Source organism: Triticum urartu, chromosome 2A, assembly GCF_056163025.1.
Source record: "Triticum urartu cultivar PI428250 chromosome 2A, HENAU_Tu73, whole genome shotgun sequence".
Classification (NCBI taxonomy): Eukaryota; Viridiplantae; Streptophyta; class Magnoliopsida; order Poales; family Poaceae; genus Triticum; species Triticum urartu.
In genome coordinates, this window is record NC_141874.1 from 456,659,570 (window position 1) to 456,673,704 (window position 14,135).

A 14,135-nucleotide genomic window follows, 5' to 3' on the forward strand; every position below is an offset into this window, starting at 1 on the left:
TGCCAATTGAAGAAGAAGCCCATTAGTGACAAGCAACAAGGGAAGCGGCCACAAGTTCACTCTCATTCTCAACCTCAAGTTGAAGAAAAGCCTCTTCCCAAGAAGACTCAAGCTTATGCTTCTCAAGTTGAGAAATCAAGTGAGAAGAAAGTAAAGAGTAGACGTTGCTACCTATGTCGCGAGAAAGGTCACCTCGCCTCTTCATGCATTAGTGGTAACCTATCCAACCCAATTATTATTGATGATGTCTATTCTCTTGGGAAGGATAAGGTTGGCAATGTGGTTGCCAAGTTTGTTGGTACTCAAAGTGGTTTGAAGCAAAGAACCATTTGGGTAGCCAAGCATATTGTGACTAACCTCTTAGGACCCGACTTGGTTGGGGACCAACAAGCTCAAACTTGATCAATAGGTGATGTTGGAGGTCATTGGAGACTTGGCTACATTATGAAGAATTAAGGGGACTTCATCATTCTTATTGTCTCAAGCCAAGTCATTCGGATTATCAAGTTTCTATCTTACATCCAATGTTCCTCCTTGCGGTAACTCGTGCTTAAATTGTGTACATTGATAGTTACTTGCCCCTTTGCATGTTTGGTTTCGTTCCTTGCATGTGTTTGTATATGTTGTGCTTCCAACTTGATTATCTTGAGCAATCAAGTATGTGTGTGTTGGTTTGCACATCATGTACATGTGTGTCGTTCGTTGAGCCTTTGTGCATCTTGTTCTTTTCTTAGTTGGCTCTTGTGAGAGATTAATGGAATATCCCATTATGGGGGAGTGATGTGCTTTGTGCACTTCACAATCCTATAAAGGTGGGTACATGGGGAATACCACTTAGTATTGATATTGCAAGCTTATCTAGTCACTATGTGGTATGTCTTCTCATGAGAAATTCAAATTCTAAATAGTCCATTAATTATCTCTTGTTGGATCCTTTAATTGCCTCTTGTCTATCTTTAATTGGTATCACATTATGGGGGAGTAATATGCTATGTGTATATTACTAGCCTAGAAAATGTGTACATTTGAGATATTGTCACCTAGAGTTGATATTGTTAATTATCTTGTTCCTAGGTGGCATGTTAGCTCTACAAGTTGCAATTTGCTTTTTGTTTGGTGTGAAGATGATGTCGGATATCCTTGCTATCTACCACCGGGAATTATTTCCGTTTACTTCTTGTCTTTTGACAATTGGTACTCACTTTTGTGGTAGAATTTATTGATCATCTTTACATTGGCCTTTGCTTTTTATTTGCCCTTTCTCTTGCCAAGAATTGTATCAACTCCCTTTGTCTTCCATACCACTTGTGGATCTTGTTTATTTCTTGATCTTGTCTAGTGTTTTCTAGATATAGTGAAAGTGGTGATCCCACCTTGTGCATTTTGTATTCAAATGTAATTTCTCTATAATGCACTAGTCTTGGGGGAGCTATCATATTTTCTATAAAACACTCATCTTGTGATCCTTATCAAGTGTGTCGGTGGAAGGCAAGTCGTTTCTTTTGGGTACTTTGTGCCATCTTGAAACTTTGTAGAGAGCTTGGTTTGTTTGGAACCATCCTCTCTTTTGGGGGTTTGATATCCTTTATTTAGTGGGTATCAATGGATATCTCATTCCTTGATGTATCTTTTATTGATATCCTCCAAGTGATGATTTATTCATTTGGTATCTTTTCTTCACTTGGTATTTCTTTGTCTTTTGGTCTCGGTTCTTGAAAGTCTTGAGCTTGCATATTTACTTCTTGTAGTTTCTTTGGCATGCTTTCTTTCTTTGACCCAATATATAGGGGAAACTCCACCAAGTCTCAAATTGGATGAGATGTGCATGAAATTCAGTTTCATATCTATATGCACATATTTATGTGGAGTTTGTCCTATGTGTTGTTGGTTCTCTAACTCTTTGGTCCCAATGAGTTTGGGTACCATTTTGTTTGTGTTGTTGTTCTAGGAACAAGTGGAGATGCATTGGATGCTCGGCTCACTCACAAGGAAGGAGTTGTCACCATGTGCTTATTGGAGTCAAGCTAGGATTATCAATGAACTACTTTGTACCTTCAATTGGTATCTACTACATCTTCCAATGTTATCTCGGTAACAAGTATCTTCATATACTTCATGCACATTTCTTGCATCAACCTTGTGTAGGTTGTATCATGGCATGTTATCCATTCTTTCTTGTGATACTTGTTTCCTTTCTCAAAGCATCCCAACAATGATCTCATGTTGCTAGTTGCGATGTCTTTGATGGTTGTGTAGTAGGAATTCATTTATATACAATAAGACCTTATCTAGCTATGTGCTATGCTTTCAAGCAAATATCTTATCGGTATATTTATGATTTCCTTGTGGATATCTTGTTCCTCGTGTTGCAACTATTTCGGGTGTACATCCTTCTTTGTAGATATATATATCATCATGAGTTCGTCTACCTAGAATCTTATACACTTGAGAAAAGTTGCATATCTAGTTGATATCCTTTCTTTCACGGCCACCTTGTCTTTCTTTTGTTATTTCTTTGGTCGCTCCATGAAAGCTTTTGCCTTGAGTGTGTGTCTTCTATCGTTGCATCTTGATGCACTCTTGTGTGTGGTGAAGATTATTTTCCTCATGCTTATCTTCACGAGGCTTTTGCCATCTTAATTGGTATCCCTCGTCTTGCTGAGGCTTTCTTCTTCTATCTTCACCATGGGTTGTCACAAGCATAGGTTCTTAATATGCTTATTAGTAAGCTTGTGAACCCATTTGCTAGTTGTGTGTGGGAATGATAGGCCTTGCACCGTGTGCCTCGTTCTTTCAAGACTTTATTGATGCCTAATGCTCATCCGTACATTAGTCTTCTCAAGTGCATTGCCTTGACTCACACACATCATTTTGGTTGAGCCCATTCTTAAGTTGCCTCTTTTATTACTTGTTGCTCAACCATGTGTGTGTTGCAAGTACTAGGCTTTGTTTCCTATATGCTCACTTGCACTTGTTGTAAGTTTCTATTGATTTTGGGGGAGCTATGATCCTATTTTGTGCACTTTGTATCCAAATACAAATATTCTTATGTGTGCACAAATCATGGGGAGCTTCTCTAGTTTCTTTAGAACACTCCTTTGCTCATTTCATAATATCATTTATTCATGTGGCTCATAGGATCTTTGGCCTAGTTGGTTCAATTGGTATCTTTTGATAGCTTGCTTCAATTGGTATCTTTTGATTGCTTGATTGCTTGTGTCTCTCTTTGTTATGTCTTTGTGGCATATCTTTCTTTTGCAATCTTTGGGCCTCAATATAGTTTGTCTTCCTCCAAGTATTTACCGTTGGATATGTGTATTGCATTCCACTCTCTTGTTGAGAAATACACAACTTATGGAGGAACTCAATCTATATTGGCCTTCTAAGCTTTTCGCCCATTTTGGCAATCGATGCCAATGGGGGAGAAGTTTCAGAGAGTTTTGTGGAGTTTTCAGAGAGTTTTGTGGAGAAGTCTTTAGAGTTTTCTCCTTGATTTGGTTTTGTTCCTAAGCATTTGCATCTCATACGCATGCATTTGCATCTCATACGCATGCATTATTGGTTGTTGCATTGCATGGTGATGCATAATTCCTTGTATTAAACTCTCTTGAAAGTGATTGTCATCAATTACCAAAATGGGGGAGATTGAAAGAACATGCGGTGCCCCCATGTTTGGTTTTGGTAATTGATGACAATCTCTATGGACTAATGGTTGCCTTGAGTTATATTTGAAGGTTTTGTCCATAGGCTTTTCTTGGAGTACATGTGTTGGTTTCAAGGAGAGTTTGTGTCGACCAAGGTGCTATTCAAGGAATTACCTAAAGATTGGTCTTGTGAGAGGTCGATCAAGACTAAGTTAAAGAGTGAATCAAGTTGATCAACCCACAAAGCGTAGAAGATGTACCGAGAGGGATCAAGTGATCCCATGGTATGGTAAGCATTGTCAATTACGCTTTGAGTACTAACCCATGGTCTTCATGAGGATTCTTTGTGGGGTTAGGTTGCGGTGTGCAAGTTCAAGTGGAGCATCACGAAGAGATCAAATGCTTGAAGCTTGCCGTCCTTTGTGGTGACAATGGACTTGTGAAGATGTGCGGAAGAGTGGCTCACCCATAGTGGAGTATGGGGGAGCAATCAACTAGTCTTCATCAAGTCAACCCAATCAAGAAAGGTGGTCCAACTTGAGGGAGTCAAGATCGTCTTCATCTAGCTCAAGTGGACCATGTGCAAGGCAAAGGTTTGCCCTTGATAGGTTTTCTATTTTACCAGTCTCATGATGGTAGTTGAGAGACTGGGTTATAGGATCGATTGCCATACTATCAAGGGGGGCTCTCGATGAGTAGTTTGATCGTATCGTTCGCTGAGAGCTCAAACCATTGCATCCTTGCATCATCTTTCTTGGTTCTTGTTTGGTTCTCTTTGAGAGTCTTAGAGCTTTTGGTCATCTTGATGACAAGCTTGAGTTCATCGGAAATGGAGTTCGCTTGCATACTCTATGATGTTTTCGTTGTTGGAGGTTTTGCCGGTTCTTCTCGGTTGAAGGTTTCACTCTATTTGTTGGCATACCTCCCCTTCCTCTTCTTACTATAACTAGTCGCTGTTTTGATGCTACTCGTCGTCTTGTTTCCAACAAGCTTGAGTTTGCTCAATTCGGAGCTCATATGCAGAAGTTATGGCAGTTCTTGTTCTCTTGAGTGTGGTTTTGTCAGGGTCCGCGTTGGAAAGGTTTGGGTGGATTCATCACGTACACGTCTCCTTCTTTTCCCCTCCTTCTTCCTTGAAGCTTCCTCCGTTTTCTTGCCTCCCTTGTGTGGCTGCCGTTGTTGGTTGCGGTAGTACTGCTCCCAGGAAAGCGGTAGTACCGTAGGCATCAGCGGTAGTACCGTGCAGTGGCACGGTAGTACCGCAGGTGCCCATGGTAGTACCTCTCCCCTGGAGCCGCACTACCGCTGCCCACCAGGCTAGTGCCGTCCCTTTGCGGTAGTAGGAGCGGATGTAATTTTTTACATCCGCACCTACCGCGGTAGTACCGCTTTCGCCGTGCGGTAGTACCGCGCTATGCGGTCAGGCAGTAGTACCGCCCCTCGGCAGTACTACTGTGTCGGGTTTTTGCTACTTTCGTTTCTTTACGGAAGTAAGCACGGAAGTTTCCCTTTTCCCCTGGCTAGGACTTTTGCCTCGCGGTAGTACCGCATGGGGGGCGCGGTAGTACCGCGCATGCGGAAGTTCTGCCCCCAGCTCCTATGTGTCTGTTTATCGGTTCTGTGCTGGGGTTGTGGCAGTACCGTGGGTCGGTACGGTAGTACCGCACAGCCGTGCGGTAGTACCGCTTGGATGCAAGCAGTAGTACCGCGCGGCCTTGTGGTAGTACCGCTGGCCAGGCGCGGTAGTACCGCTGTCCGCGGGCTGGTTGGTGGGTAACGGTTGGATTTTTCCCCACCTATAAAAGGGGGTCTTCTTCCCCATTGAACATTATCCTTTGAGCTCGTGTTCTTCCCCCATTGTTGACCTTCTTCGAGCTTGCTAACTCTCAATCCCTCCATCGATTCTTGCTAGTTTTTGAGGGAAAAGAGAGAGGAGATCTAGATCCATATTTCCACCAATCACTTTCTCCTCTATGTGAGGGGAACCCCTTGGATCTAGATCTTGGAGTTCTTGGTGTTCTCTTTCTTGTTCTTCCTCTCATTTTCCTCCCTAGCATTAGTTGCTTCGGTGGGATTTGAGAGAGAAGGACTTGGGCACTCCGTGTGCCCTTGCCATTGCATTTGGTGCATCGGTTTGAGTTCTCCAGTGATACGTGGAAGTTACAAGTTGAGAAGCTTATTACTCTTGGGTGCTTGGTACCCTTGAGCTTGTTCCTCTTGGGTGCTTGGGCGCCCTAGACGGTTGTTGGTGTTCGGAGCTCAATCATTGTGGTGCAAAGCTCCGGGCAAGCGTCGGGGTCTCCAATTAGGTTGTGGAGATCGCCCCGAGCAATTTGACGGGCATCGGTGACCGCCCCCAAGGGTTGCCAAAGTGTACGGGTTCGGTGACCGCCCCCAAGGGTTGCCATTTGTACGGGTTCGGTGACCGCCCTCAAGGGTCCCTTAGTGGAATCACGGCATCTTGCATTGTGCGAGAGCGTGAGGAGATTACGGTGGCCCTAGTGGCTTCTTGGGGAGCATTGTGCCTCCACACCGTTCCAAACGGAGATTAGCATCCGCAAGGGTGTGAACTTCGGGATACATCGTCGTCTCCGCGTGCCTCGGTTATCTCTTACCCGAGCCCGTTACTTATGCACTTTACTTTGTGATAGCCATATTGTTCTGTGTCATATATCTTGCTATCTCATAGTTGCTTCTTGCTTAGCATAAGTTGTTGGTGCACATAGGTGAGCCTAGTTGTTTTAGGTTTTATGCTTGGCAAATTAACCGCTAGGTTTATTCCGCATTTGTTCAAGCCTAAACCGTAATTATTTTAAAGCGCCTATTCACCCCCCTCTAGGCGACATCCACGATCTTTCACCCTCTTATTCCGGCATTCTGCAGTTCAGTCCACATATGATACCAATGCATACATATGTAGTGTAGCTCCTTGCTTGCGAGTACTTTGGATGAGTACTCATGGTTGCTTTGCTCCCCCTTTTCCCCCTTTCCATACCCGATTGTTGCGACCAGGCAATGGAGCCCAGGAGCCAGAAGCCACCGTCGACGACGACTCCTACTACACTGGAGGTGCCTACTACTACGTGCAGGCCATCGACGATGACGAGGAGTGGTTTAGGTGGATCCCAGGCAGGAGGCCTGCGCCTCTTTTGATTTGTATCCTGGTTTGTACTAGCCTTTTTAAGGCAAACTTGTTTAACTTATGTCTGTACTCTGATATTGTTGTTTCCGCTGACTCGTCTATGATCGAGCTCTTGTATTCGAGCCCTCGAGGCCCCTGGCTTGTAATATGATGCTTGTATGCCTTATTTTATTTGTAGAGTTGTGTTGTGACATCTTCCCGTGAGTCCCTGATCTTGATCGTACACGTTTGCGTGTATGATTAGTGTATGATTGAATCGGGGGCGTCACAGGCGGCTGCCACGGCAGCAGCATCGACCCGGTGGCGATGGTTGGTGGCGCGGCCGGCGGCAGCTCGTAGGGCCCGGCCAAGTAGAGGCAGATCCCCTGGACCGCGGTGGCGATATCGCGGATTGCTCCGGTGACCTCCTCCGGAGAGAAGACGACGGCGACCGGCGCGGCGGTGGTGACGGCACCAGCGGGGGAGGCGCGCTGGCCGTTATGGACAGCAGGGCGGTGGTGGCGGTGGGCAGCAGGAGGGATGGGGTGGGCGGCGGCGAAGACATGATCGCAACCGAGTTAACTGATACCAAAGTGGTAGGAACTAGGGTTCTACCGGGTCTAGGCCAGAGGTTGTAGGGGAAGGAGGGAGCTGGACGTGGACGAACACGCGGCCACCGGCGGCTGGGCGCCGTCATGCGCGAGGGAGGAGGAGGCGGCGTTGGCAGGAGACGACTAGGGTTAGGTCTCCCGGCTCCCTAAGGAAGCCGAGTAGATATGCTTGCTTCTTGCTTAATCCCAAAACGGGTCCTTACACGAGTTTATATAATCCTCCTAATAAGATAATTGGGCTAAGCCCCTAATACCAATAAGATAAACTTAGGCCACAACTAACTGGGTTAAGCTCCTAATATGCTGGTCATAACAAAATGCTACTCCCTCCGTCCCATAATTTAAGACGTTAGGGAGTATAATTTAAATTTGTGTTCGATTAATCAGATTAAACTGTTTTTATTTTATTTTGGAGTTCTTTTTAGATTTGAGTAATCTTGGAATTTTATCAATTCACAAATTGACATACTGAGAAACTGGTAATAAGTGATCGCTCGTGGGAATAATCAGCGCTTTTGAACATTGTTGTATGGGTCTTCTGTGGCAACTACAAAACATAATCGGTGCGTCTGACGTAATAATACAGATACAACATGTATTTGACATTTCACGAAAACTCAAATCCGAATCCAGTCCAGAACTCTAGAAACCAAAAGAACAAAGGCAGGGCTGGCAGTGTTAATGGGCAAAATTAATACTCAACCCAAATTAGTTAGTATTCATAGTCTGATTTTTTTTGTTTCTTGGAGCTGCGGGTAAAATTTTGATTTGAATTTTTGTAGAGCTGTGCATACATATTGTACCTATGTTTTCGAAAAAAAAGAGGATTTGTAGAGTTCAATTGGCGTTAAACAAGACCCGATGCGCTACGCATTGGATGTGTTCTCGTACAAACTATGTCAGCCACACTGCGTGCCTTTTCTTCTTCTTTTGAATAAAAGAAATATATTAATAAAAAAAGAAAGATACCAATTACATCCAATTTATCCATTAACATGGTCTCAAGAGCTACTTAGGATATCAAGTGTAGAGGAATATGATGCAACTCTCAGTGTGGCTGACAAATCTATAGGATATCAAGTACATAGGGCAGTCAAATCCTCAGCTATACACAAGGAGGAAGACTTGAAGTACAAGAATACACGTGCTAAATACATTTACTCAACATCAAGGATGCACACAATCAAATTATTAAAAAAGAAAAAGAAGCGAACAACAACAATGTAACACCCCAGGTTTTCACTCGGATCGGCAAGTGGCCCTAAAGTCTGATACTCCTCAAGTGGTGGGAGCTTGTTTGAATTCTTGTATTTTATCCTCTACCTTCTATAAAGCCATGGCACACAGTTTGCATGCTCTAAAAAACATCATCGCATAGGAGATCCCTTCACACCACATATGTCCCCTCCCCTCCATTTTTCTCCACGACTAACTCAAATCATAAGATTGACAAATCATTATTCCTCGATAAGAAGCCAATCGTCACTGGTAACAAGTTATCAATGACAAAATATTAGTGACGAGTTGCTTGCTTTTCAGTAATGAACGTTTTGGGCCCGTCACTGATAAGTGATTCTACAGTAGTGATACTCACACAACGCCAATTGAAGACCCAAGTTAGTTACTTCAAGATTAACAAAGTCACCATATATGCCTAGATGTCGAAGAGATTGCCGCCTTCCGTTGAAAAAATATTTGGGTTCAGTTAAATACAAATAGCTTCCGACATAATGTTTGATCCCCTATGGGATGGGGTATAATAATGACTTCTGCCCTTCAAGCTACATGTAGCTTCTCAATAGAAACATACATAACATTAGAGTAAATTAAAGATATGTCAAATAGCACCAAAACAGCCCTAGATAGGTCTTACTACAAGCTAAGTGAGCAGAGCATCCGAAGAATGCAAGGTGCTTAGACAGGTGCTTGACAAATAACCATTTTCCCCTTCGGAGACACCTCTCTAAATACCTTGCATTGTGCGAACTGAGTGTAGGTTCCTTGTGGTGGGACTAACCCACCAGGGTTCAAGTCCTAAACTTGGCATTGATGGTCACATTTTCCTAGATTTATTTCAGTTCTTCTGGTGATGTGCGTTCACGAAGGGGTCTGCAGCGACTTTGTCAATCTGAAGATAATGTGCCGGCTTAGAGGTTCTCACAGGGGTAAGGTGTGCATGCGTGCGTTCATATGGATAAGTGCAGTGGCGGAAGTAGGAATGCATATAATTGGACGTTAGGGAGGGCCGACTGCAGGTAACAGTAAAAAGATGTCACTGCTCATATGCATATTACCAAGGAAATTAGGATGTTGGGGAGGGCCCGGGCCCTGGCTGGCCCCTATGTGCCTCCGCCACTGGATAAGTGTATATGCAGCAATCTGTACGAGCGTCTGCGCTTATACTGTGTTAAAAAATACTCTGCATTGTACAAGGGCCAATATAACTCAGAAGTCAGAACCAGGAAGTTACAACATGGAAATTATAAAAGACAAAACCTACTTAATCGCTTACCCTTACTGTTGAGTCCCTACCAAAGTGAACTTTGCAGTCCTAGTTTATAATCCGTGTCATGGTCTCGATCGAGCACTTGACCGATGCCTACGTGCTTGAATGCGAGCGAATGAGTTACGGAGTGAGTGTGTAACTGGGTACACTGCATATATACCATGGGCAAAAATTGTGTACGAGTGTCTGTTCATGGCACGGCATAGTTGAGCGAACGATAGTGCATCACAGTCACAGGCGGCCATAGCTAGCGTTTGTTACCGTCAATTGCTTGATACATTTAACGGCGCCGTTTGACCAGCCATGCGGGCCGGGCGACGGCCCTGGTCGACTGAAGCACAGCAGCGGTACAACTCGGCCACTTTCTGTAGTACTCAGTTACGGATCGGACGGACAGGGACAAACCAGAGGACACGCCACACGCCACACTACTAACAACACATGGAATGACGACACGTGGCTTAGCAGATCTCCGACGTGGCTTCTGGCCGGAAGCCCTCGCTGAGCAGCGCCGCCATCACCCACAGCTTCACCGTGCGGTCGCTGATCATCACCTCGTCCCTTGCTTCACTAACCTGCACACACGCACGGCGATACCACATCAGTACAACTAAGTATCACTCGTTTGGAGCTCTGGAATTCCATGCACAGAGAGCATCACAGTTTCTAGAGGAATCAATCGAGAGAAAAATTCATACTATACTACGTACTCGTAGTATAGATATGTTCTTTCCGTCCGAGTAACTTGTCGCGGAAATGAATAATGATTATTTATAAGAGTCGTTGCTTACAATTAAAAAAGATGTATCTAGATGTATTTTAATTTTAGATATATTTTTTTTATTCATTTTGATAACAAGTATTTTAGACGGAGGGAGTAGTACCTTGAGTGTGAGAGTTGACACGACGCGGTCCGACGAGCAGCCGAGGTTGGAGCTCTCCACCAGGAAGCCGGCGAGGGACTCGACGGCCGCGCAGAGAGGCGCCGCCACGCCGTCCCGCCGCTCGCACTCCACCGTCACGAAGAACCGGCCCTCGCCCACCTGGGCCGCGCTCACTAGCGTCACCCGCGCGCCGCCGCCCCCTCTGGAGCTGCCGCTGTTCCCCTCGTCGTCGCCGCCGTTGCGGCCGTGCCGGCGGCCCTGTTTCTGCTGCAGCTGCTGCCGCCGGCCGGCCAACCCCGGCCGCGCCTCGAGCGTCGCCACGTCCTCCTTGAGCTTCCTGGCGTGCGACTGCAGGTTCTTGACGTACGCCACTGCGTCGGCGATGATGGAGGCCTTGTCCATCTGCAGAGGAAAGTGACGCGCGCTCCCAGTAAGAATCGGTGTGTACTCCACAAACTGTTTCTATCGATCACGACATGAGAGGATCCTGAGTAGTACAAACTAGAGTAGTAGTACTAACCTTTGTGATGTTGGGGACGAGAGCTCTGAGCTCGTATAGCTTCTCCTTCATCCGGAACCTCCTCTTGCGCTCCGACACGATGGTCTTGGAGCGGTCTCGCCTCTTCCTCGTCCCCGACAGGTCGCTGTCGTCGCGGCTGGGCTCGAAGCCCGCGCCTTGCTCCCCGGAGACAGGGCTGATCACGTCGTCGTAGCTGCAGGGGTGGTCGTCCGGGGACGCGCCCTCGCATTCCTGCCGCCATGCCTGGTCAGCAGCAGCAGCAGCGCCCACCATGTCGTTGTCGTCCCCGGCGCCGCCGCCGCCGCCACCACCGCCGAACAGCTCGTCGCCGAGATGCATGAGGTCCTCCATCCAGGCGCCATCGTCGGCGGCCGGCTGCACCGCGAGGAAGCCGGCGTCGTCGCCGTGGAAGTGCATCGGGTCAACGTCGAAGAAGCCCGGGCCGATCATGAGGTGCTCTTGGTGTGGCGACAAATGCAGCAGCCGCTGGTGGTGCTCCATTACCGATTCGATTGGGTACGGCCGGTGGTGGGTTATCTTGGTAAAGTGATTGAGGCAAGGCGGGCGGGAGCTCCGGTGGGTGCCGCGCTTTTTATATATAGCCCTCGCAGCCTTTTGGATGTGGAAGGAATCTTGTTTGGATCCAGTTTGTGCTGCGCCCTACTATATGGAATTTACAGCGGAGGGGAAGAAGATGGTGGTGATTGGAGGGGGTTGTTTATGCCGTCGACGGCCAGCCAGCGGTTTGACACGAAGCAGCTAACCGTATACTACTACAAAATGTTGTTAACAGGCATGAACTGAGCACCTCCCCATGGATCGATTAGATGCACAATAGATTAGATTAGATTAGATTTTTTTTGCGGGAAAGATTAGATTAGATTAGGGTGACACTTGAACAATTTTCTTTTAATCAAGGTTAACTGCTACTAGTGCATGGGAATCGATACTAGTAGACCGCTACCTAGGTCTATCTTTTTTTTTGCGGGGGGCTACCTAGGTCTATCTGACTGGCCACCTACAAATCTAAACTTGTGTAGACTGTAAGTTGTCTCTAGCTGGGTTGATTCTTGCTTGTTTAAACATGGATATGTACCTGTGCCAGTTAATTATTGGTTCACTAAGAGCATCTACAACCAGCATTGGTAAATTGCGGCTCCCACACGTCCGCGGGTTTGTCTGGGCACGTCGGTTGGCAATGCCCGGATAGTTGTAATTTTGTCCTCCCTACAACCACGGACACCAAATATTATACCATTTTTTTCTTACAAACACATGCAAAATACACAGATCATACGAGATGGCATAGAACATATCATTTTGGTCATTGAACATCCACAAAGTTCATCCAAAAGGGTCGACGGAGTTCAAATTCACCTTAAAACATAAAAAAAAAACTACAAATATTAACATAGCAGTGCGGGGTGACCGGAATTCACCACTTCCTAACCGGGCCCTTGCCCTTGCGGTTGGCGGCACGGTGGTTCATCTCCTCCATGTAGGCTTTCGCGGCGGGAGGATCATCGTTGTCGTCATCGTCGTCTGTGGTGGTGCCGCTCTCCTCCAACGAGGAGATGTAGCACGAGAGGCGGCGGAGGAGACACTATTGCTCCTTCGCGTGTCAGGCCGCCTTCGCCTTGGCGGGGTCCTTCTTCCTTGTGAGGCGCTCGGATGCCTCGATGTCGAGGCGAAGCACCTTCGCGTTCTTGCGCCGGAAGCGTCACGCGTTGGCGGGAAGAGTCAGGCTCCGCCGTCGCTGCTCGCGTCGGGCCGCCTTGGGCTCCAACTCCGGCATGCGCATGCACATGAGAAACGCGGGCATGAGCACCCAACACTGCCCGGGCTATGCAACCGTTGGAGGGGAAGGGGACACGCCCGCCCTGCTTCGGATCTGGAGCAGCGCAGAGCGGGCTAGGCGGGCGCGGGATTGGTTGTTGCCGCCAGCATTACGCCGGCGGGATACGGAGGAGCTGGCGGATGCGACAGAGCTCGCGCTTCCTTCGGTTTCGATGCGCTACCGCTCGATGGCGGGAGCGCAAGCTCCTCATTGTCGGGCGTGTCGCTGCTAGATCAGACGTCCTCCTCCTTGACGAGGCCATCCCAGTCTGTGGGATCCGGCTCGCTGCTGGAGCTGGCATCGGAGTTGGCCATAGCGAAGAGGAGGAAATGGAGTTGGGAGGGAGTAGGGAGGACGAGGGGAGCAGAGAGGACTAGTTGACTGAGAGGAGTGAGGGGTTTGACTAGGGTTCGTCCGGTCAGGTGGGTTTTTTGTGGGGACATTGGTTGGGGCGGTGTAGGCCCTAGCAGGCCGATCCTATGTGGCAGCGGTGTTCGGACAATCCTATGGAGTTGCCGGTCAGTCCGGGCGTTTGGACCGGATTTAGGGCTCCCAGTTGGCTATCGCTTTTGCGTTTGGTCATTGATCGGACAACCCATCCAGGCGTTTGGGGGAGGATTTTAGAGGTCCAGTTGTAAATGCTCTGAATGTTGAGTATATATATAATCCCATCCAAGTTTTTTTAATGGAATTACCCCACCCAACTTGTAACTCAATGATTACATGGTTGATCCTCCATTTGGTCCAAGTTGGGACATGGGCTAGCCATAAGGTAAATATAAATAGAATGTCATTCACTTTTAAAAAAAAAAACCCTACAAATATGATAATGTAACATTGTTGCATGTTCACAAGAGTAAATATTTCTTACCTGCGTATTCAGCTAGGAGCAATAGTCAAAACTGCATGTCCAAAAAAGAGCTCCCTAGGACCATGGAGGCATGGTGGATCCATGCCTATGCTGGTGGGAGGGCTCTGTTCTGGATGTTTTCTGAGTTTTGTTATAATTTGT

At 46.9% G+C, this 14,135-nt stretch overlaps 1 protein-coding gene across 1 annotated transcript; it reads right to left on the bottom strand.

The window, feature by feature from the left end:
* Positions 1-10,103: 10,103 nt before the first annotated feature.
* Positions 10,104-11,913, bottom strand: FRU (FER-like regulator of iron uptake). The gene is made up of 3 exons (XM_048704997.2): positions 11,287-11,913; positions 10,767-11,168; positions 10,104-10,457 (listed from the first exon to the last, which is right to left on the bottom strand). Exons 1-3 carry the CDS (start codon positions 11,785-11,787, stop codon positions 10,344-10,346), a joined length of 1,017 nt encoding a protein of 338 aa, XP_048560954.2. The 5' UTR covers positions 11,788-11,913; the 3' UTR covers positions 10,104-10,343.
* Positions 11,914-14,135: the final 2,222 nt, after the last annotated feature.

Excerpts from the sequence above, each read along its gene's own strand:
- FRU (XM_048704997.2), bottom strand. The coding sequence starts at position 11,787 with ATGGAGCACCACCAGCGGCTGCTGCATTTGTCGCCACACCAAGAGCAC. Across the intron at positions 11,169-11,286 it reads TCGTCCCCAACATCACAAAG|ATGGACAAGGCCTCCATCAT; the intron begins GTTAGTACTACT and ends TTTCCTCTGCAG. Across the intron at positions 10,458-10,766 it reads TGTCAACTCTCACACTCAAG|GTTAGTGAAGCAAGGGACGA; the intron begins GTACTACTCCCT and ends GCGTGTGTGCAG.